This window comes from Micropterus dolomieu, linkage group LG17 (assembly GCF_021292245.1).
Source record: "Micropterus dolomieu isolate WLL.071019.BEF.003 ecotype Adirondacks linkage group LG17, ASM2129224v1, whole genome shotgun sequence".
NCBI classification, from domain to species: Eukaryota; Metazoa; Chordata; class Actinopteri; order Centrarchiformes; family Centrarchidae; genus Micropterus; species Micropterus dolomieu.
This window is the reverse complement of record NC_060166.1, coordinates 17,697,430-17,720,708: the sequence shown is the minus strand read 5'-3', so window position 1 is coordinate 17,720,708 and position 23,279 is coordinate 17,697,430. Positions and strand designations below refer to the sequence as shown.

At 41.1% G+C, this 23,279-nt stretch overlaps 2 protein-coding genes across 2 annotated transcripts in view; one reads left to right on the top strand and one right to left on the bottom strand.

Moving 5' to 3' along the window:
* The window catches only part of megf6 (multiple EGF like domains 6), a 58,192-nt gene that overhangs the window by 21,428 nt on the left and 13,485 nt on the right, over nucleotides 1-23,279 (top strand). Inside the window, exons 6-23 of the mRNA XM_046074109.1 lie at nucleotides 2,608-2,730; nucleotides 4,516-4,641; nucleotides 5,117-5,239; nucleotides 6,087-6,209; nucleotides 7,069-7,206; nucleotides 7,313-7,435; nucleotides 7,781-7,903; nucleotides 8,043-8,300; nucleotides 8,444-8,572; nucleotides 10,438-10,566; nucleotides 11,040-11,168; nucleotides 15,292-15,426; nucleotides 15,903-16,037; nucleotides 17,134-17,259; nucleotides 17,571-17,702; nucleotides 17,979-18,107; nucleotides 18,208-18,339; nucleotides 18,686-18,814. Coding sequence (XP_045930065.1) covers nucleotides 2,608-2,730; nucleotides 4,516-4,641; nucleotides 5,117-5,239; nucleotides 6,087-6,209; nucleotides 7,069-7,206; nucleotides 7,313-7,435; nucleotides 7,781-7,903; nucleotides 8,043-8,300; nucleotides 8,444-8,572; nucleotides 10,438-10,566; nucleotides 11,040-11,168; nucleotides 15,292-15,426; nucleotides 15,903-16,037; nucleotides 17,134-17,259; nucleotides 17,571-17,702; nucleotides 17,979-18,107; nucleotides 18,208-18,339; nucleotides 18,686-18,814 — 2,442 coding nt within the window. The remainder of the gene's footprint in view (nucleotides 1-2,607; nucleotides 2,731-4,515; nucleotides 4,642-5,116; nucleotides 5,240-6,086; nucleotides 6,210-7,068; nucleotides 7,207-7,312; nucleotides 7,436-7,780; nucleotides 7,904-8,042; nucleotides 8,301-8,443; nucleotides 8,573-10,437; nucleotides 10,567-11,039; nucleotides 11,169-15,291; nucleotides 15,427-15,902; nucleotides 16,038-17,133; nucleotides 17,260-17,570; nucleotides 17,703-17,978; nucleotides 18,108-18,207; nucleotides 18,340-18,685; nucleotides 18,815-23,279) is intronic.
* Nucleotides 11,820-14,431, bottom strand: LOC123985981 (EH domain-containing protein 2-like). Its single transcript, XM_046074012.1, has 6 exons — nucleotides 14,211-14,431; nucleotides 13,923-14,099; nucleotides 13,593-13,690; nucleotides 12,729-13,141; nucleotides 12,474-12,638; nucleotides 11,820-12,380 (listed from the first exon to the last, which is right to left on the bottom strand). Exons 1-6 carry the CDS (start codon nucleotides 14,429-14,431, stop codon nucleotides 11,820-11,822), a joined length of 1,635 nt encoding a protein of 544 aa, XP_045929968.1.

Sequence of the window (23,279 nt, the reverse complement as noted above, 5' to 3'; positions counted from 1 at the left end):
GTGTTTCTCATCAAAATGAAGTGTGTGTATCTTTAAAAGTCAAAGCCAACCATTTGAATGAATTCAGAGGCTCTACATTCAGTCATATTCTAGGTCATGGATTAAAACTCTCTAGCTTAGGTTGACCAACTGAAGACCTACTTCCGTCTAGACTTCAGGCTGTAAAGAGCTGAACCAACCACACAGGCAGCACCACTTTCTAATAACCTCCCCCTCTCAGACTACTTTCTCAGTTTGACATCTGTCAGAAATATGCTGAGGTAGTGTTGGGCACTGAGGCCCATTTGTTCTTTAGAGGTACAGGTGTGAACAAATGCCCCTGACCTTTAACCTTCAAGACAGGATATTGTCACGTACTAATAATTTAAGGTCTGAGAGCTAACCACTGCAGAAGACAAACGGAATGCAGCTTCAGCAGCTGTAAAGTTCTTCTTTTACGGGCTTTTTTTGTGAATTGGATGTGTGGTTGTATTTAAGAGGAAAGACAGTGCATTTGAGTTTGAACTGTTGAAGAAAAATAAACATGTGAAGGAGCTGTTTTTAGACGTTTTGTTTAGTCTTTGTGGGACTTCTGAAGTTAGTATCTGTCAGATCACTTTCCTTGACTTTTAGAGTGCTCTGAGTTTCCTCACTGCTGTGTTTAACTTTAATCCACATGAAAATTTGGAAGATTTGATCATGTTAGTCATACTAATCAGTAAAGCAAACACATACAATAAATCCTATCATATAAGGTAACACCATTAACAGTTTTGCTATCACACCAGAGTGCCTCTGGTCCTCTTTTGTTTTAAGTCAATTCAGTTCCCGTGGCGCTCATTCTGAAGACCACCTGTTCATTTCTTTCTGCTGCCAAAGCAGCGCTCCCAAATGTTTGGTCTGCTACATTGTCTAGTTGTAGATGCTAGGTCAGCAGCTCGGTTTAGAGCCAGACGGTGTCACGCGATACCATTCAGACCCCATGCCCCTCGACCTCTGACACCACCACCAACGCAACACTCCCGCCCAAGCTGCCACATACACCACCTCACCCACCGGTGAAAAGCAGCCATTGTGTGCCTCCCATTGAAATCCTTTCATAAGTATATTAACCTTGACAAACCTCCCTCTGCGGCTATTGTTTTGCATGATAGGATCCTCTACAATAGCTGCCAATGTCTTAAAGTACGAAAGAGCCCAGAATGATAGGACGGTAATTATTATGTGTAGTGATTATTTGTTTTACCCAGGCAGATGTCTAAATAAAATGGACAAAAGAATATGAATTCCTTTAACTCTAGTCAATGTGAAGGGTATGAAAAGAATCTTTTACTGGCAAAAGGTCTCCAATTTAACCCTTCATCCCCTCAGTTCCTGTTATTGGAAACAAGCTCGTTAAAATGGTCTTTTCCCATGGGTCTGTCACACGCACACACACACACACACGCACACACACACACACGCACACACGCAAACTATTTGAAAATAATTTATAATATTTGCACTGTTTGGTAAGTAACCTCCGAGGAACCTAAAGGATGGTAGTGTTGTATGCTCAAATAAACTGAAGCACATGTTCTCAAAAAAGGGAAATTGCAACATTATTTCCCTTCCTCGCACACATCTACTCTTTCATTACTTGTGCAAGGCAAAAAAAAAACCCTTGCAAGTCAGACATGACAACCAGGAGGAGGTAAGGAGGATGGGTGATGTGTTATCCAGATGTCTAGTAAAGCCTGGTTGTGCTTGAGTGGAGTGTTCAGGTATGTTGTCTTCTCAACTCTGTGGAATATGAGCTTCAGTCTGACACACATGCAGCCATATGCAATTCTCTCCTCTGCAGAAAACTAATTGATTGCACGCATGCTACTGCACAAGCAGCGTCAGAGTCAGTGTGGTATTGAGTTGCTGAAACAGGGGGTGAATCAGCGTCTTTCTTTAAAGGCGCGCAGACACATTGGCTGCCATAGCAGGAAAAGGTTGACAACCTTTCAAAATAAACTATTTATATTTTTATATGCTGAAATATGAATGGTGATAGTAATTCTTAAACATGACAGCTGAACTGTACACGTCATACTCAAAAGTAGATGTCTGCAAAAGCTACAGCAGAGAGGATTTGAGATCTGGTCAAAATTTTGCAATTACAACTCTTTAAATCTGTAGTGCTAAAGATGTGTTTTTCATTTTCCTTCATTTCGCTCACTGCAGATGGAATGTTTAATTAGACAGCCTCAAAGTTGGATGCTGGAGATTTTATAAAGGATGCAATAAATGTCTTGTTTCTGAAAAAGCAGCTCAATTTAAGCTTCCATTCATTTCAGCATTTTCCCCTACAATTGGCCAAAGTTCTGTCATTATTCAGCAAAGCTCCAATTGTTAACACACAAGATGATTCAAGTAGAGAGGCCGATTATGTGGGCTTCTAACTGTACCATGTTCATGACTCGCATGCTTGCAAATGAAGTCTTTAACACAGAAACAGACTAGCACTGCTTGGTTCTTGTTATTGTGCAATCTTGTGTTCTATGAGTGAGTGGTTTTCTTAATGAGCATTTGTCTGTGCAGGGTTATGAATACTTGTATATATATACTTGTATATATGTATATATGTATGTGTGTGTTCAGATGTTAATGAGTGTGAGGAGCTCAATGGAGGATGCCAGCAAACGTGTGTCAACACACCAGGCTCTTATCACTGTGAATGCAGCGAAGGCTTCCGCATGCACACTGATGGTCGGACCTGCCTTGGTAAGTGCTGTATAGAAGTATTTATTACACTTGTGGTAACTGTTTTAAAAACCTTTCTACTTCTCCCCACACTGCATTTTCCCCTCATTAATATTGCATATTTGAAAACATTTCCTCATTGGTGAGAGAACCACAGATAGACGTCTGTAGTTTGATTTAGTTGCTCCTTAAAGGACTAATTCGACATTTCGAGAAAGTCTATTTGCTGACAGTTAGAGGAAAACATTGATACCACTTTTATATCTGTATGTTCAATCAAGCTCATCTTAGCATAAAGACTGGAAACAGTAAGCTTGGCTCAGTCTGAAGGTAACATAATCCACTTATCACCATTCCTGATCTCACTAATTAACACATCTTGTTTGTGTCATCTAAACAAAAACGGATGTGCAAAGACGACAAGTTGTGGTTTTACAGGCGGTTGTGTGTGGGATTATTTCTTGTTTGGGAGCAGTCACTTACTGGAGTTTCTGCTGATTGCCTACCAACCTCACAGTGACAAAGTACGAAGTAAAACGGCAAATTTTTTATTTCTTACACCTTTTTGTACAAATAACAACTAGATATATATTGAAGAGAAAAACATGACAGTGGTATTTACCTTCTCATCTAGCTTTAAGAAAGGGGATAGTATTATTTCTCCAAATATTGTATTATTCCTTTAAAGATAACTAGAAATAGAATGAAAAACGTAACTTCAGAAAACACAAACAAAATCAGAAAACACAACAATTCAAGTCAACAAGTTCAGTGCAACTTGCAGCATTTCTATATTTGGGTGTTTTCAGTGTTTGCAGCGTATTTCTGTATTTGTCAGATTAGTGAAGATGTTTTCTTCATGTTCTTGTGTTTTGTCTATTTTCATGTGTTTTCCTAAGTTGTAGTACTTTGAGCTTTTAGGGCAACTGTATTATACAGTATACAACAAAAATCTATATTTTCTTATTGTTTTGTTTTCTATTGTTTTGCCATACTTTAGCAATACAATGCATAACACTTTCCTTTTTTCTCTCCAAATAAACCTTTTAGAAATGTTTTCAGTCATTCAGGATAAAAAGATTATATAATAATTAATGTTTTAGAACCACAACCACCATAAAAAGTAATGCGATAACACTACGAGTGCTGAGCTTCCATGATTAATCCCAGAGTCTATTGGGAAATTCTGACAAGATTTGAAAGGGGAAATATAAAATGATACTTCTTTTAGCACCATAAAACCTGAAGGTAATGAGAGAATTTGTTACTTTATGAAAGTCTGCACTCCTCTGTTGCATTTTGCCTTATTTTTCATTCTTAATACTTCCATTTTTTGACCACAGCTTAGTGGTAGAGGATAGGAATGGAGGCAGAGGGATGGCTAATTGTGTCTGCTAAAGTCATCAGTAGTAAAAACTTGCCATTCTCTCAGTTTTACAGCACGTCTGTGTCATCATGTCTGTGTTTAGAGCACCCAAAAGGCACACGGCTGATATTCATATTTGGCACATCATTAAATCACAGGAGTAATGGGATGGAAAGATCATTAGAAAGTAACCAGGGGTACCCATTGGACCCAGCTTGAATATCATTTTCCAGTTTCCAGCCTTTACCCAAGAGTTTTCCATAATTATACGGCTGCAGAGTCTGAGGTGTAAAAGCCATTTTAGATAGCCAACAAAGTCAATTATATCTGTCGTCCTGTAAGTGTTCTACATCCATTAAATCTGTAATTAGATACCAGAGCAGATCGGGTTTTATGCTTTTTAACCACCGTATGTGTCTGTGTCTCTTTTGACTTTTAAGCTGTGAACTCTTGCTCGGTTTTGAACGGTGGATGTGAGCATAAGTGTGTGGACATGGGGAATAATCACTACAAGTGTGACTGTCGAAAGAACTACCAGCTGAAAAGAGATGGGAGACACTGTGAATGTAAGTCATTTTGCAAACAGATGTTCCCATAATACTAAAATATGACATATTAGAGTATGTTATCTTTCTCATGAGTAACATGCTTCCCCTGTTGCTAATAAACAGGACCAAATTACAGCAAAAAAAAAAAAAAACATTTGTGTGCAGGCAGGGGAGGAAGATGTAGAGAGGAAAATGAACCAGTTACTGTACAGTATAGTGCAGGATCTTTTGTTAGTTTTATAAGGAATCTTTCAGATGCCATAGCCATACTCACACGACATAGGAAATGTTGTTTGTGCTGTTTCAGAAAAAAAAGTGGCACGTGCAGGAGTTAAGAATGAATTCTGTGCTCATGAAGGTCAGAGAATCACCTGCTGGGCTGATCTGGCTTCATTGTTGTGTATGCGTGTGTGTGTGTGTGTGTGTGTGTGTGTGTGTGTGTGCGTGTGTTTGTGTGTTTGTGTATATGTGTGTGTGTGTGTGTGTGTGTCAGTGAGAGACCCCTGTGAGGAGAGGAATGGAGGCTGCGCCCAGCTGTGTCTTTCAGAAGGCACCTGGGTTCACTGCAGCTGCCGACCTGGTTATATACTGGCTGGAGATGGCAAGAACTGTGAAGGTGAGGAACCACACACACACACACACACACACACACACACACACACACTGTATATACACACCAAAATTGAGAGCTGATTTATCAAACAGTTAGATTTTTCCATAAGCTACAGCCACACTAAACCTCCGGTTGCACTACAATAGACCTGCATTGATAGGAGAGGCTGATGTTGGAAACTATTCTCACAATCCATTTCCCCTGCTCCACCTGTGGGGGACAGGAGAAGCCAGAGACATTAGAGATCTGACAAAGCCTTCCTGCTGGAGGAAGTATTTGGAACATTGTTTTGAAATTCTTTACACATCCAGATTTTTTAAGAGCTTAAGGGAGCATAGTTTTGTGATGATTGCTTAAAAATGTGAGAGTATGTATGTTTGGTTCATTAACCTCTAGTGTGTGTGTGTGTGTGTGTATGTGTGTGTGTTTGTACTTTGTATCTTGAACCCGTGTAGCTAAAACTCATACAAGGGCTCTGAGTTGGTGTATGACCCATTTGTGTCAATGTACATGTGTGTTTGTTTCTGTTGCAGTATGAACCATAATAACCCTGGCCTTCTGGTCCTGAAAGTAAACTGTGACTTGGCCAAAAGGGTTAAGTTACTCTAGTCAAAGAGGACAAGAAGACATTCACTCTGAAATGCTCTGGACCTTGGCAATGTCTCAATGTAACCTAGAGATTTTGCAACTTTGATAAATCCTTGATATGAACTGTTTGATCTTGTGATTTTTTTTTTTCTGTGTCTTTCTCTATGTACAGTATATATGTGTAAATGTGTGTATATATGTGTCTGTGTACCGTATCTCTGTGTAAACACATTATGTGTGGTTTATTACCTGTCTCCAATAGACATTGATGAGTGCAGTTTGGGCCGTGCTAAGTGTTCCCATGGATGTGTCAACATGCTGGGCTCCTTCAGCTGTGTGTGTCATCCGGGCTTTGAACTTGGTGCTGATGGCAAACAGTGTTACCGTAAGAAAAGACTTTAAAATCAGCCTTCCACAAATTCCACCCACTGTTATACACATTTCTTTGTGCAAATGAGCAACTTTTTACTCTCTACTCGAGTAATTTTAGGCTTGTAATCACAACTTCGCTGCATTTGCCATTTATACTTTCATTACAGCTAGTCTGTTATCTGCTCTATCAACCGAAATGAGCTGTCATCCGAGCTATGTACGCAGGAGAGCTCCGATCTCCCTTGTGGCACAAAGAGACGTGTGCTTGTGCCAGATATTAAAGAGCTGGCAAAATGCTGAAGTTTAAAAAATCAGGCAAATACCTTAAGGATTGATTTTTCCACTAATGTAACTGATATCCAGTAACCGCACACTATGCCACTGGTGGCCATGTTGGAAAGCAGCCTGCATTGCTCTTACAAGCCGAGAGAAATAGCTAGCAAGGTTGATCTTTTAGAGTAATGTTATTGATACCTATAGATTAAATAAACTAATTGAACAGTTGAAACAGTTATTCCAAAAAGAGACTTGAGACTTCTCTTGCACTTGCATAAAGTTACTTGTGGAGATCTCTAGCTTGCACACACTAAACAATATTAAAACACAAAGAAACTTGTACTTTGAGTAGTTTATTGACCAAGTATTTTTATAATTTTACCTGACTAAAGATTTTCAGTTCTCTATCCACCCCACTGGATACTGTTAAAAAGCAGAACCATATGTACTTTACCTTTCTATTTCCAGTTTAATTTAAAATATATCTGTGTTAACACTATGAATCGATTTATGAATAATACTCATAAATGATCTGTAACATTGTCCTTTAGTTTTATCTCTGGTTATGCACTTTAATTGTGGTTTCTCTCCTCCAGGCATTGAGATGGAGATTGTCAACAGCTGCGAGAAGAACAACGGAGGTTGCTCTCATCACTGTGAGCACACCACCAATGGCCCGCTCTGCTCCTGCAGCAATGGCTACCAGTTGGACCAGGACAGGAAGACCTGTGTAGGTAAGAACTTCTCTCTGCGATTTTCATTTTTATTCACTTATTCTCTGCTTCTGTCTTCCTGTCCATCTGTTCAAACCAACTCTATAACACTGCGTACCTTCCTCAGATAGTGATGAGTGTGTCAGTGGGGATTCCTGCTGCAGTCACTTTTGTAGAAACTACCCGGGTGGCTACGAGTGCAGCTGCAGTGCTGGCCACAGACTAAACCCAGATGGCTGTGGCTGTGATGGTAAGAGTGCTAGATTGTTAGCAGTTTACCTACACTCCTACTTTTTAGTGTTTTGTGGCACAGTTGTGCAGGACACAAATTCCCAGTGCACATTTAAAAACTTATGTCTCAGAAATGAAGGTTTTCGAGGCCGTTTCAGAGCAGAAAACAAAAAACTGAACATATTGCTTACTAAGGAGCAAGCTTTGTATATTTTAGAGCAAATGCCAGATGGGTAGACGAAGTGAAATCACCTAAGTACTCTGAAGTGAAACAAAAGTAACGTCTTTTACTTATTGGAAAAAAATTTGCCTTTGCTACTATCACCTTTTCATTATCTAAGCTGTTTGTTGTTTCTCCTGCTAGACATCGATGAGTGCTTGGCAGAGACCTCAGGCTGTGAACACTACTGTGTCAACTCCCTGGGAACATATGAGTGTTTTTGCCGACTGGGCTTCCGCTTGGATCAGGACCAGCACTCCTGCATTTGTGAGTGACATTTACATAATAGTTATTCTTGGATCTAATAGTTATTGTAGCATCAGCTGCTGCTTACGGACATGTAAAACATAATGTTTTTCAGCCATTAAAAATAATATGACTCTAATTTTGTACTGGGTGTGTTTAGCTCTCTATGGCAGACAACTGGAAGAAGAAGAAGAGGAGGAGGAGGAGGAGGAGGAGGAGGAGGATCAGCTGGAGGTCCACAGATTACCAGGCCCACTGTTCCGCAATGCTCCTCAGCTCCTAAAGTACACAGCAGCCTTGCACTCCCATTATGACATTGATGATGATGATGATGATGGTAGTGATGGTGGTGACAATGAAAAAGAATTAGAGATCCAGAGGGAGCGTCGAGGAGAGCTTAGACTGGACAGTAACATAGGTACAGTAAAAAGTGTGATGACACTAAGATATATGCCTGGTGAGAAATCAAACGGATATTATTTTATTGTTTTCCTATTAAATCTTCAGAGCAGAAAGATATGAAAAGAAAAACTTATTTATAGTTGACCATTACTTTTTCAGTGTGTCTGGATGGCTCATTTGGGGATGACTGCAGTGTGAGCTGTGAAGACTGTGTGAATGGAGTTTGCAGTGAAAACCGAGACCGATGTGAATGTTCACCGGGATGGACTGGGGTCATCTGCAACAAGAGTAAGTATAGTTAATAGGGCCACAACCGGTTAGCTGATCTCTCAAGGTAAGAAAATCTGCCTAGCAGCACTTCTAAAGCCTACTAATTAACATGTTAAATCTCATTAGTTTTATCTGCACAAAAAAAGAAATGTAAAAACAAAAATTTTCTGGTCTTATGGGACTATGTTTTGGCCACGAGCACCAACTCTGCTGGTTGCCTGGCAAAGGTCATAGTGACAAAGACTCAACTTGTCCTTTTTAACACTTAGTTACGTGTATGTATCAAACAATACGTACCACCCACATGTGTGGTATTGATCTTCTCATCTAAGTTTTAGCAAGATTCCAAATAAGTGTATTTCTCAAACTGTTAATATATTTCTTTAATAGTTTGGGGACCTGGATATTTCAACACACATACACACACACACACACACACACACACACACACAACCTTATTTTTCCCACAGGAAGCATCCTCTTCGAGGTCCATTTGAACTAACCATAGCGATGTGGACGAGTTTTAGAGAGAGATGAGATAGCTCCCAGTGTGCATCAATCCAGGGCCATGTATCAAAACCTGTCGGCTCCTGTGCGTGGGAGGCAGGGTTGTTTATGGGCTCCAGAACACAAGAGCACCGGGGGAATCAATCTGTCTGCTACTGGAGCGAGGCCAGGGCCCCCAGCAAGAGCACAGCCCTCGGGCCAAGGATGTCCACTACTGGGTTAGAAAGCAAGGCTCCATTGTTTCCATCCAACTTCATGATTAATGGCTGTCTTTGGTCTAAGGCAGAGTCAGACTCGTAATCACAAGAGGAGAGCCACGTGGGACAAGTCCGTTAGGAGCAATCTGTAACTTTAAGAAACACACTCCTGAGGTGGCAGTATTTAGACGCACACCCTGGAGGTGATGGGTCTGGACATTGGTAGCCTTTTCAGGTGGAGAAGATGAGCAATGTTACTGCCTGAAAAGAATGTATGGGAGTTGTTACAGTAGGCAATAACATAGTGGTCTATGAGGAACTGATGGTTTTCACTTGGATTTACACATGTACATGTACATGTACGAGTTGCCAGTATTATTTTGTTTAAAACTTTACTATTCTGTTAGTAAATTTCATGGATTTCTAATCACTGATTAAATACTTAACAGAAAAGTAAATGACCTAGAATCATATCCGAGAAGCAACTTGTCTACTTTCATATTATTTGTGAACCAATACAAGTATTTTGTTGTGTGTTTTGCATGTTGCCGCAGCATGCCCTAAGAAACTCCCCAGTATGAATTCTATCATTATGAAGCCGAATCAATGCCGAATAACCCCTCCCACTATACTGTTCTTTTACTAAGTGTGCATTTCCAGTTATAACACCACTGAAACTTTGATAACTTATTCTATACAGACTGAACCCTTCCTGCTCCTTCATTTATATACAGTATTAATTGTAATGTATTTTCAGTGTCTGTTTTGATATTACAAGATACTGTAATCCCCTTACCTTCATATATTATTTTAAACTGGCTAATCTTCCCATGAATTGCCATAAAACCACTGTGAAGAAAGTGTGACATGGAATTCAAGCAGACATTCACTTGATGGATTGTAACACTTCTGCACATAAGCCAGCTGGTTGATGTTGTAACTGCTAACAAGGCCAGGGAGATTAAGTGTGTCAGGAGGGCACACACCATGGGGAAAGACAGGATGGAAGGTGGAAGTGTTGACTGACTTCGCACAAGCCTGTTCTCAGGCTGCATTTACTTTCTCTTCCCTCATATAGAGAGTCTGTGTTTCAGTGTCAAAGAAATTCCCCACAGTTTAATTCATTACGTTAAGGTGTCATTGCTCATTCCCCATGTTTCCACCTTCCTCCCTCTCCAGCTTGTCCACAAGGGACCTATGGGAAGGCCTGTAACAACCTGTGCCGTTGTCAGAATGGAGGCTCGTGTGACCCTGCGAATGGGAGGTGTTTGTGTCCCCCTGGGGTAGAGGGCCTGCTCTGCGAGGAAGGTTTGTTTACACATCACACACACACACACACACACACACACACACACACACACAGGTGTGAATACAACAACCATGCTCTTAGTCAGTGGTTCCAAACATGTTTTGCTTGTGACCTCTTAATATGAAGCAATATCTCCTTACATCTCTGTCATAGATGAATTTGCCCTCCAAAATTGTTTCATTTGAATAATTGAGATCTGAATGAATAAATCCACAGTGTTTCACAAGACACAGGCACAAATATGACAAAAGTCAGAAAAATAAACATTTTATTTATGTTATTTCTTACCTGGACAATCACCCACTAGAATCATCTTGCGAGCCCTGTAGGGGACACTGCCACAGATGTTATCTTATAATTTCAGAAGGGCACTGTGTCCTCATGTTTTATTTGAAGTGTTTGCTTTGTCACAGTGGTCACAGCTTACAGAAGTGGGCATCCTATCCTAAAGTGGCATTGTTCATGTTTACAGGTTGTCCAAAGGGTTATTTCGGGAGGCACTGCAGAAGAAAGTGCAACTGTCCCAACAATGGACATTGCCATCATCTGTATGGAGGCTGCCTGTGCTCTCCAGGACTGTATGGCCGCTTCTGTCACCTGCGTGAGTACCAACCTGAACACTGCTTAAATGTGCAGTGTGTAAGATATGACCACCACTTGATCTTCCCTGTCTCTTAATGGGTGTGGAACTTTGTCAGTCTAACAATAACAAAAGAAAACAGCCTACTAGTTACATAGTTTGCCAACTAACTGAGCATGGAGTGGGAGGGGTTATGCGTCTGGAGGTAAGGGGAAATGCTGCCCCCTGTTTGTTTGGAACATGTGGCCAGGAATTACACAGTGTACCTTTTAATGATGATGATCATAATATCACAAAAATACATTATAAATAATAACGTTTATAATAATAATACTGGTTGATCATCTTTACAAGTGTAATGCCATTGATAGAAAATATATTATGAAGTTATGCGCAACTCTTACTGTATAAGGCAAAACAAATGTAAAACCTAAAGGGAAATTCTACCTAATTAAAGATAACTGCTGCTGTATTTTTGCAGAAGTGATATATGAGATAAAAATATGATGAAAAATGTGCAGTGATCAGAACCAGGTTTTGGTGTCATGATGATTAACATACAAATGGATAAGACCACAGGCACTGTACACTTTGTGCTACTACCAGATTTGGTAATATTTAGGAAATTATGTACACATTGTACAAATAGTGCACACAGAGCCTGTGTCATGTTCAGTCTTCATCACTGGCTGTACTTAACCGTTTTGACGGAGGCACCAGGTGGGACGGCAGCTCTCGGGGGAGCCAGTGACCCTCCAGTTTTCCCTCAATAAGGTGGACAGCCAAAGCGAACTCCTCATTGTCCAGCATGCCATCGCCATCTACATCAGACAACCTCCAGACATGTGCAAGCACAGAATTGGGCAGAAGGGTGGTCGTCATCCACTCTTTGACTTTGGTGCTGCTCAATTTGCCCTCGTTTGGACTGAGGTTGTAGAAAATCTCATCGTATTTTGGCTTGTATTTCTCCACTACCCACTCATCGAAATCTGTCTCACTGCTCTCGTTGTCTCTGGGAAGTTCTTTGAATGGATCCCTCCTGTAATGCTCAGGCCTGAATGTTCCCAGAAATTCCCCGTCCAACACACCAGGGAGGGATTTCTTCCTCAGTTCTTGTTGTTGAAGTAAAGGCACCAGGTTTGCGATGTCAGTGGTCAGGAGTTTATCCAAGGAAGCCATTAAACTTGGTTTTAATGTCTTGAACTTTGAGAAATCCTGACCCAGAAGTTTCTCCTGAAAATGCATGTAATCACATGTAAGGTTCACAGAACACATTTAGGTTAATACATATGGTATTTAGACAGCAGTTAAAAAGTAGTGTTTGACCTGTAACTTGGTGCAGTCAGGGAAGTCGCCAGCTGGGACTCGATGCTGTTGCTGGATCTTGGTGAAAATGACAGGAAGCTGGTATATCAGATTGTGCTTCTTGCTTTCTTTGCAAAAAATTGTTGGCATCTCTTGCTTCAGATAGCCGATAATGTGGGCATGAGCCTAGGAGGGAACAAAGCTCAAATAAATTAATGCATCTGGGTTTGTAAATATTTAACTGAAGTATGAGTTGGAATATATGAGATCTCTTACCCTGACTAAGCGTGCTCGCTTCACCAGGTCATTGAGCTTGCGTACTGCAGCATTTCGAGGCAGGTTCCTTATGTCGGCTAAAAGAGCCTCCTCTTCCAGATCTATCAGCTGGTAGTGGTCACACATCTGCCTCGGCTCTGACCAGAAAGACCCGACGTAAACCTTCAAGATCTCTGGGGTTCGAAAGACTTTCCCTAGCGACCACATGAGGGCGCCGTACACTCTCATGAGCTGTTGTGAGTCCACCCTGTCTGCTTTGTTTAGAATCACACGCAACTTGTCTTCAAAGCCACACAGAGCCCCAAAGGCCCGAGTGAGCTCATCAGAGAACTCCAGTTTATGTGCATCGAACAACAGGATGATTCGATCCACACGCTCTGCAAACCAGCGCAGCACTGCTGGGAAGTCGTAGCCTGGGGATAAGGAATGACAACACAGGGTTTTCATTAACACTGTATGTAATGGGACAAGCCTCACTGACTCAAGACGTGGAGGAACATACAACATATCCCAGTGGCCCTCACTGGTTTAAAGCCATTTCAGTTACACCCAGATTAATGCGTCCATAAAACAAAGCAACGACTGCTCCGTTACTTACTGCTCGTCTCCTCCCAACACACTGTGATATTACTTTCATCTGCTGTGCTTCTGTCTTCAAGTGTTTGAATTATTTTGGGCTGAAATGTTCTTATTTCATTGCATCTACTCGTATAACTAGTATTCTCTTACTTGGAATTTAAATCCTCCTGACCGCAGCAATGCTTTCCAAGTTCAACTGTCTAAAACTGAATATGTGGAAGTAATTTTAGACCCACTGATTCCTCCTGACAGTAAAAAGGAAATTAGAAATGTAGTCTGTCTCACCTCGACTCAGTTTTCTTTTAGCAGCTGTTAAGATGCCCGGAGTGTCAATAATGCTGACACTCTCAAGGACTTTATTTGGCATCTGAACGCACTGAAACCTGCAAAGAAAAAACATGCATCAACATCAGCGTTCTCACTCTCCTTTATTTAAATGAATAAATATGGCTTTAAACTGTAATGTTTATTTCAGTGCTTCTTTGCTAAGGAAGGCAGAACATTGGCAAATAGAAAAAGGAAATAAAAATGAACACCTCTGAAACACTCCCTTCTCTTTCACTCTCCCTCCACCTCTCTCTTTCTTCCTGTTTCCCTCTGTGTCTGTTGATTCACCTGTTCAGAAAAGCATTTCCAAAAAGGTCGAGGTTGCGAAAGGGCATTTTCCGATCCACTGTGAGGGCATTGCCAGGGATGATTCCTTCCACCTCTCCATACATGACGGCAGTGAAGCAGTCCGTGGTTGGCTCTGGCCCAACTCTGCTACCAGGAAAATCTTGCTCTATGAGATACCTGAAGCCAAACAACCATGGCCAACATTATTACCCCCAACACATCAGTGCAATACACAGCGGGATACACACATAAATCTGCAGTTCTTAAAATGGAAGTTTTGATTCTTACCTGATAAAAGTTGTCTTTCCTGTTGAGTACTGTCCTATCACCAACACCATTGGCTTGTTGTCAAAGTCTGCGTCCTCATAGCTCGGAGAATGAAAGTGATGGAAAGAATAGTATTTCTCTATCGGCAGCAGCCTCTTATAATAAAGGTTCTTCAACTCCTCTGTCACCACATTGATATCCCCCAATGTTTTAGGGTTGCTCCTATGCCTCCGGAAGGACATGGTGATGCTTTTTTGCTCTAAATTTCTCAGCGTGGAAGCTGCTCACTCTTCTAAGAGCAAACTGAATGATGGAAGAATGTGCACAAGGAATATTATCAGATTCTCACAGCTGTCTGCTCCATCCAGCAGCGGGACATTTAGAGGGTGGAGAGGGTGTAACCAGAGCCTGCAGCTGCACCTAACATAAAGCCAATGTCGAGAGGGACAGGGTGGAGTGGAGTTCAGTTTTTGTTGCTGAGAAGGGACAATCTTGGCAAAATTCATGCAGATTGATTATTCTAAACCTTTAGAGGGGATGTGGCAGTTAATATAACATCTGTTTGTTCAGTGCTTCTTTTAATGTGAAAAACGTTTGCAGAAAACAACCAACAACACTATAAATTTTGTAGGAAATTCCTTGCTCATATAGTCAGGCTGGTCTCAAATTAGATTTGTAATTATACTGTGGTAAGGATTATTTATGCACCTTAATTTCATACCAAGTTCTATAAATCAAATGAACCAGGAAGCAGCGGTCAGATGACTTAAACTTGCAAAAGTCCGATGTTGTGATAACATGGTGGTTGGGTGTGTCCGTTTAGCTCATTCTAAAATGTAATATGATAGTAGAAAAGGTTAATTTCTCAATTAACTGTGACCACCTTAACTTCTTCGCATAACATTAAAAAGCAGAGGCTGTTTTGGTGCAGTAAAAATGTAGGTGGTGCAGCTTGCTATTCAAATGTATATACGTGTAATTTACACGTGTATATTTTTACATACAGCTACAAACATTATGTTGAAAGCATTCATCGCTCAGTGAACATCAGGCTTACTCTTGCTTTCTGCCTGTTTTCAAACCGATCTCGTCCTCCCCTCAGCTTGTCCCAGGTGGACGCACGGTGCAGGCTGCTCCAAGGAATGTGACTGTGTTCAAGAACATTCCACTGGCTGTGACCCCAAAACAGGGAGCTGTTTCTGTAAGGCCGCATACCACGGCCCACAGTGTGAGCGAGGTATAAGCACTTCACAGAACACCAACTCATTTATTCAACGACAGCTTCAGCATGCAAGATACTAGGGATGAAAAGATTTGTTTCTTAGTTACATTTTATCCACACGGTAAACATTTTCAGGTGTGGTCAGGTATTGACCATTTCACAGCATCATGAAGATCCAAGTTTATTTCCTGGTGCAGTGCTATAGTTTCAGTAATACCAGTAGCGTAGAGGAAATACACTTGGAGGCATGAGGTTTCCTTCTAATGCAGTTTTCATATAATGTTCTGTCATGAAAAATCAGTTTAAGAAGTTGCTGTGATTGCTCATAGAGACAAGTTTACATTGATTACAGAATCAAGTCAATCACTGGTTAAGATCTTAATAACATGTCTGTCTAGAAGGAACTATACTACATAGTTTAACAAAATGTGTTTTGAGATTGTTTGTTGATCATCCCCCTTATTTGTGTGTGTGTTTATGTCACACTGCAGAATGTGAGCTTGGCTTCTTTGGTGCAGGCTGTGAGCAGCCATGTGACTGTCCAGGTGGAGGGTCATGTGACCCAAGGACGGGAGAATGCCGCCGGCAATGTCCTGCCGGCCTTCATGGACATATGTGTCAGCTGGGTGAGAGACACAAAACGCTGTTTTTATACATTATGCATCAAACTATAAATTAAAGTACAAGTTATTTATAAAAAGGAATGTAAGCGTAAGGAGCACAGCCAAATATATTTCAGGAGTAACTTTTGTTTCTTTCAAACATCTGGCATACATCCATAAGATATTTTTTTACCTTCCAAATATTTTAAACAAAGAGCTGGTAATGTATGATGTCCCCCATCAAAGCTAGACTCCATAGCGCCCTCATGTGGCCTTAACATTGATAGTAAAGCATCACTGTTGATACACTAAGCACGTGTGTGGATAATGTGAAGTGCGTGGGCTTGCACACTGATACATGTGTCTACACGTGTGGTCATTGTTGTGCTGAGGCTTGCCCTTTCCCGATAAAGTATGTCAACACAAATGAATGAGTTTCTGAATTTCTCCACCGTTGTCACAATCTTTTTAAATTTGCCTATAAATCTTCCTTTATTCTGTCCTTTCCTATTCATTCTCTGCTGCCTTTGATGGATTTAGTGGATTTACTAGGTGAAATAAACAAGGCGTTCTCTTGAATTCACCTGGTCAGTGCAGGTGTTCTTGTTATTACAAACTGTACAACCGAAAATATGAGTGTTCCCCCGCAGCAGGATGTCCCCTGGCTGTTTACTCTGCCGGTTGATGGAAAGTTCAACACTCTGTGTTGTGATCTGAAGTGATACTGAATATTGTTCAGGAGTCTCTGGTAAAAACATGACTTTGGGTCTCCATGGAGTGCAGTAAGATAACAGTGCAGAGTTACAGTATGTCAGCACTAATGCACAGTCCAGGCCTTGGCTTGCTGGGTTTGTCAAAGCCAAATTTTAAAAAAAGTAATTCACTTTTTCTGGATTGTACTTAGCTAAAGTTGCAGGCCAGGTCATGACAGGGGTGATTTACTTCAGTTACTACTGCAGAGGCTATTGGCAGAGGCAGAATAAATAAACAGAAAATGATTAAGTATTTCTTAAATTTCACTTCTACAGTTCTCTTCTTTAACCCTTTTTCCAGTGTTGCACAATCCTGTGTGTGTTACACTCTGTTGTTTTTAATGTTCTAATCTATTGTGTGTTGCTAGCCTGCCCGTCATTGAGCTATGGCGAGAGCTGTCGTTCGACCTGTGACTGTGGAGGAGCCCCTTGTCATCCCGTAACCGGACAGTGTCTCTGTCCTGCTGGGAAGACTGGACACTCTTGTGACCAAGGTGCTTATATTTTTCATGTTTTCTTTGTGTTCCATTGTCTTTTGGTATTTGTTTTTAAGGACATCTTAGCCTAATTATGTTGTGGTAGACTGTAGAAAATGTGACATGTGATTGAGATTGAGGACCTGTTTGAACTCATTGACATTGTGAGCCTCCACTATGATCTGTAGCCCACTGAACCACTAGGATGTTTGTGTTCATTTCGTCCCCTAAATTACTCAAGTGTAAGTGGCTTCAGGGCTTAACAAAGAAATAACTAACATAAGTGGATTATTACTCACTTAATCTGAAACATACTTGATGCTCCCCAGACTGCTCTGATGGATTCTGGGGGTTGAAGTGCCAGTCATATTGTCCGAAGTGTGAGAACAGAGGCTCCTGCAACAAGCAGACTGGTGCGTGTGACTGCAAACCAGGTTTCACAGGGAACCTCTGCCAAAATGGTGAGTTTTAATCTAATGTTGTCTTTTTAGGACTATTTTAACTATTAACTCAAATCATATAATTCTCAAATAAACAACAGTTGAATAATTGATTGAACTGAGCTTTTGCAATTGCTATGATCTGATTTGCTTTATATTTGGATTATTTTAGAGTTTAAAGCAGTCTATTTAGTTTCATTTAAATCAACAACAGTTTTTCAGTTCCTACAAACCAAGTTTCAGCCAAAGAGAGTGGATTACTCAAGCATGATCCTGTGAATGTCATGTTGTGTGCAGAGTGTCCCCCAGGTTTCCATGGACCAGGCTGTTTCATGCGCTGTTCATGCCACCCTGATGCCACTTGCGACCCACAGACTGGACGCTGCGTCTGCCCTCCTGGCAAAAGAGGCCATGACTGTGCAACATGTAAGTACTGTAATTATCCTATGACAATATGACATTATGCCAGACAGTAAACATATCGAAACCCTGTGCTTAACTTTGCAACATTTGCTGACCTTCACAGCATGTGAATCTGGTTACTGGGGCCAAGCCTGCCTTAGTAAATGCCAGTGCAAAGAAATCTCTGTGGGCTGTAACCCGGTCACCGGTCAGTGTGCGTGTGAGGCTGGCTTCACTGGAGACCACTGTGAAAAGAGTAAGTAAACTCCTTATCAAAAGATACAGTATAATTTAGTAAACACTGCCACCTAGGGGTCACTTTTAACATATTTTGAGCACATTTACAGTATTGAAAGTCATTTCCTGGATATTTTATTGCATCACAACTTATTTTATTCCAGTGATTTTCTTCAGCTAAAGCTCCCGCAGTTCTGGGATATACCTCCAAGAGCTATATTTAGTACCAAACATGACGTAACACAAGACTGTATTCCCAATGAACTGAGACTGACATTTTTTGGCGCCTGAATTTGGTTAAAAGATTAAGATTTAAGATATTGTTTTGCTAACTCTCTCTGCCTCCCTCATATGTTCACTGTTAGAGTGCACGGATGGCAATTATGGGCAGGGGTGTGCCCAGCAGTGCCAGTGTCAGAATGGAGCACTCTGCGACCATGTGAGCGGAGCCTGCACATGTTTGCCTGGACATACCGGCACTCACTGTGAAAAAAGTAAGAATTTTTTTGTTTCTGATCAGTGACTGTTGTACTATTCCTGATGGTATTTATGAGAAATGTGTAGTGATCCAAAACCTGTTTGGAGTTGTTTCAACTTTAAATCAATCACAAAAAATGTTATTAAATGGTTTTTCAGCCAAATGATTAATCTCTATTTCTTATGGGGCTTAAGTGATGTAACCGGGAAAGGTAAGACAGGTCTAGCTTGGAGTCATTAGCTGAACCCACATGTGTTTGTAGATTACTGTACAACTAATGGATAGTAATAGATTCCAATGTGACGTAGCATTGCAGTCTAAACATCAGATAGATTTGTTGTTCTAGGGTAAGGCCAGCTAAAGATGACCTAGTAGCGAAACCTACAGGAACTAGGGGAAAGACAGAAACATAAAAGAGACCAAAAGATGTTATCTTTCAGATTTGGCGTTGGCATTCGACGTGTTCACATGTTGTGTGCTGGCACTGTATCTCCACGGCCAGACTCAATAAACCATGCAATATTAAGTCTTCATGAGTCTCCTCTTCACTTTTTCACACTTGAACCTGGCTCATAATATTTCTTCAACACTCTGAATGTAGAAAATAATCATCATTAATTGATGATAAAATCATCATTAGTTCAATTTTATTTATATTGCACCAATTCACAACAAAACATATCTCACTGCACTATTCATATAGAGCAGACCATACTGTTTGTATATTATTAACAGAGACCCAGCAATTCCCACCATGAGCAAGCACCTGGCGACAGAGGCATGGAAAAACTCCCTTTTAGGAGGTAGGGGAGAAGCAGCCAACACAATATACACACAGAAATACAAAAATAGTAAAAACGGTAGTGAAACAGACAGAAAATGAATAATGGTACTAATAATTGTATTATATTGGTAATATTAATGATAATAATAATAGGATTTATGATAACAATTGTATCCACATTGTAACCACAGATCCAGACTCCATGCAATAATGGGATAAGATAGCATACAGATGGAGAAGGAGAGGAGGAGAGAGGAGCTCAGTGCATCATGGGGAGTCCCCTTGGCGGTCCAGGCCTATTACAGCATAACTAAGGGATGGTTCGTATCGCTTTATTAAAGAGAAGCCTACTCCTAAATGTAGAGATGGTGTCTGCCTCTCGAACCCAAACTGGGAACTGAGTAGGGCTAGTTGCAGCCCTAAATTTCCTATTCAATATTATTTATATTAAAATCAATCTGGATTGTAGACTAAATTTATTAATTTTAATTTAGAATTTAAGCTGTGGCATCTCAAGGTTTCAATACCTACTTAAGTTTTATTTTCTTGTTAAACTATCCACACCGACCTTGCCGTGCTTTGAAAGATGTGGGGCAAGTGTGTCAGAAGATTTGGCTAACCTAGTCCACACTGAAGGCAATACTGCTCCATGACAGGTGACCCGACTAGTCTTTATCTCTTAATACACTAGAGGGCACTGCAGGACATTCTTCTGATTTTCTCACCTCTCCACAGTTTCAGTGAATCATCACACAGATTCAATGAATCATCAGCTTGTCCATGTCCTAAGCAAAACCATTTTAAAACCCCACCAAGATATAATTTGTATTAGTCATTCTGGGCTAGATGGACTGTAATTCATGGACTGCAGAGTCTGTTTCAAGCATCCTGCCATACCAAACCAGATCCATGTATCTAATATTCTTCTCATCATTGGGATATTTTATTTACTAAACTGCAAGAGATCCAGTCCAAGAGTCTTAACAATGTAATATATTTGTTCTTGATTATAGTCTTGTGACTTGAAGTGGCCTCGTGTTATTACAAAGTGTAAGATTTAGTGTAAGTGTACTACCAGGGCCAGAAATTCATACCACCTCTGTAGCACAGGAAGCATCGTAAATCATGGCCGTGTCACACTAGAACAGAGCTTCACTTCCCCAGTCATAACAGTCTAATGGCTTCAGACGCAGACGTCACTCTGATTGGACGTTGCTGTGGAAATAGGACCATCGGTCTGACCAGATTCTGTTTTCTGAAGGCCTTTTCTCCTCAGACAGAGGTGTCCAGTTTCTCAGTCTTCTGCTGGGCCTCTTCCTTCAGGAGAAGTCAGGAAGAGGCCTGTGCTGTGAGAAGGACCAGATCTCTCTAGTTCATTTGTTTCACAGAATTCAAACAGAAAGAGATGACTTCTCGCTTTTTTTAGTGTTTGAGCCTACGTGGGCGATTTCATAATGTTATTCATGGAAAGAGCTGGTTCTACGAGACTCAGAAAGCTTGTTACTATGGCACATGCATAGTTTCACTGAGCATTCTTGTGAACCTGAGGCTGACGCTAAACATTTTGTTAAAGGAAACAAGACCACTTCTTCAATTAACACAGATGGTTTCTAGTCCGCAGCTTTGATGTTTGCATCAAAATAGTTGCAGTAAAAAAGAACTCTGGTTCAACTGGCATCAAACATCCGCATTATTGTTGAAGAAACTGGGTTGTTTTGTTGTGATTGTGTTGACCTCTTTCAGTGTATCGACCCTGAATGGCACCAGGAAGTTCTATTCTATATTCTCTCTGTCCGCTCTATTTCTGTGGTCTGCTCTCGCCGGCTGTGTGGTCCCTGGACCTGCTTTACGGGCTGACAGCAGTGGCTCTTACACAACCAGGGATCTGGAAATAATCCTCCTGTCTTAAAGAGCTCATTTAGTCTAGAGATGGAGTTGTTCTGAGATGGCACAGTGTGTGCGTGCGTGTGCGTTTGTGTGTAGTGTGGACCAAATCCTCTTTGCTGACCTATAAACAAAGACACAGAGGGAAGAGTCTTTACATGCAAACACTTGTAGACACTGTGCTTATATCAGAAGACAGATCTGTGGTTAATATGGAATCCAGTCGCCCCCTGCTGGTATAAACAAACAATAAACTTGCTATTCAGAAGTGTCAGTGTATGCCCTGAATATTTAACATAGACTTTGTGTGCTGTGCACTGTCTCCTTCATTTGAAAAGGAAGGGAAGTGTTTAAACATGTTTAGGGGAAAACTGTGTCTGGTATAAAGACCTCATTAAAAGGGGACATCACTTATCTGAGATGTTTAATGTTTATTTTTTAACATCATAGCTGCGTTGAGCCCCCTTTTCATTGGTAGATAAATGATACTTCAGAGAAACATTCGTGCAGCATTCTCCTGCAGAACAGAAAGATGTTGCCATGGTGTCAGCAATTGCTGATAATAATAATAAACAACAGACAATTAACCAGTGATTTTGCTACAGCACTACCACAGACCTAATGTACAGCTGGGTTTAAAATGACAGCATCCTCAGTGGGCTGCCTTTAATAACATCGCAGGCTAACCACTACAGAGGCAGGCAAAGACGTCATGCTGTCAGCGTGGGAACACAGGGATGGCCATGCCAGAAACTGCTGAGCAGGAAGGATACTTTTCCCAATTTGAGGACTCGAGGCAGAAAAAGGAGGAGTGGACAGCATCATCAATTGGAGCAGGAGAAGGAATGTATGATGCATTAAGTGTAGGGAAACACCCTGAGTACTGTGGCGTTTAGAATACACAAAACCACCAAGTTACACATTTCTGTTGCCCTCTCAATTTGTGGCTTCCTTTGGTAACACGGTCCACTGCTTTCCTTACAGATAGAGGAGGTAGTATATAAATGAAATGTAAAACTGCTGGCTGCCGAGATAATTGGGACAGACTCTACCCAAACCCTCACCAGGCTCAGATGCTCTCACATGTTACTGCAACAGAAAACAGAAGAGGGCACTCGAAGAAAGAAATGTCTTCAACGGCTGTCAATCACTCAAACTCTGGCATTGTTCCTATAAATAAACGACCAGAATGAGAGAACATTTTGTTTTGCGAGATGCAGCTAAAATTCTTGAGTTGGGATGTGATCTCCTCAATGACAAATTGAGCGATCAAAAATAGGCTGTGAATAAACAAAGTCATTCTTTCCTGCTCTGGTGAAGTCATGCTAACAGACAATATTTACATCCCAGTAGTGGAAGGGCTCATTCATCCCACTGCCTCTGGCCAGGTTCTTGTGGATGGGAGGCACTATGTTTACCAAACTCTCTGAGTGTCAATTGACTCTACACACACTTTAAACAATCTCTCTGGCTCTCCATGAGAATAGGAAACAGACTGTTAAACTGGCATCTCCTTGCATCAGCAGCAATACTGTAGGTATGTGTGTGCATGTGCTGGAGGGCAGGGGGGCACAGTAACCTGGCTTTGTTTTGCCATGTATTGGTTGGGCTCAGCAGGTGCTCTAATTACCAGTTCTATGTGCCCCCTCTACCCCCAAAAAGGGATTGGCCTCCAAGCCGCCGTCTACTTTGATGTGGCCCAGATCCACCACACATGTGGGACATGAGCTCACTTAACGAACGCAGACCCTCTGCAAATGAACAGCCGCAGCGTGGTACTGCAATTTGATATTGGTATTTTCAGTAGGTGGTA

Excerpts from the sequence above, each read along its gene's own strand:
- LOC123985981 (XM_046074012.1), bottom strand. The coding sequence starts at position 14,431 with ATGTCCTTCCGGAGGCATAGGAGCAACCCTAAAACATTGGGGGATATC. Across the intron at positions 13,691-13,922 it reads GGAAATGCTTTTCTGAACAG|GTTTCAGTGCGTTCAGATGC; the intron begins GTGAATCAACAG and ends TTTTCTTTGCAG. Across the intron at positions 12,381-12,473 it reads CTGACTGCACCAAGTTACAG|GAGAAACTTCTGGGTCAGGA; the intron begins GTCAAACACTAC and ends ATGCATTTTCAG.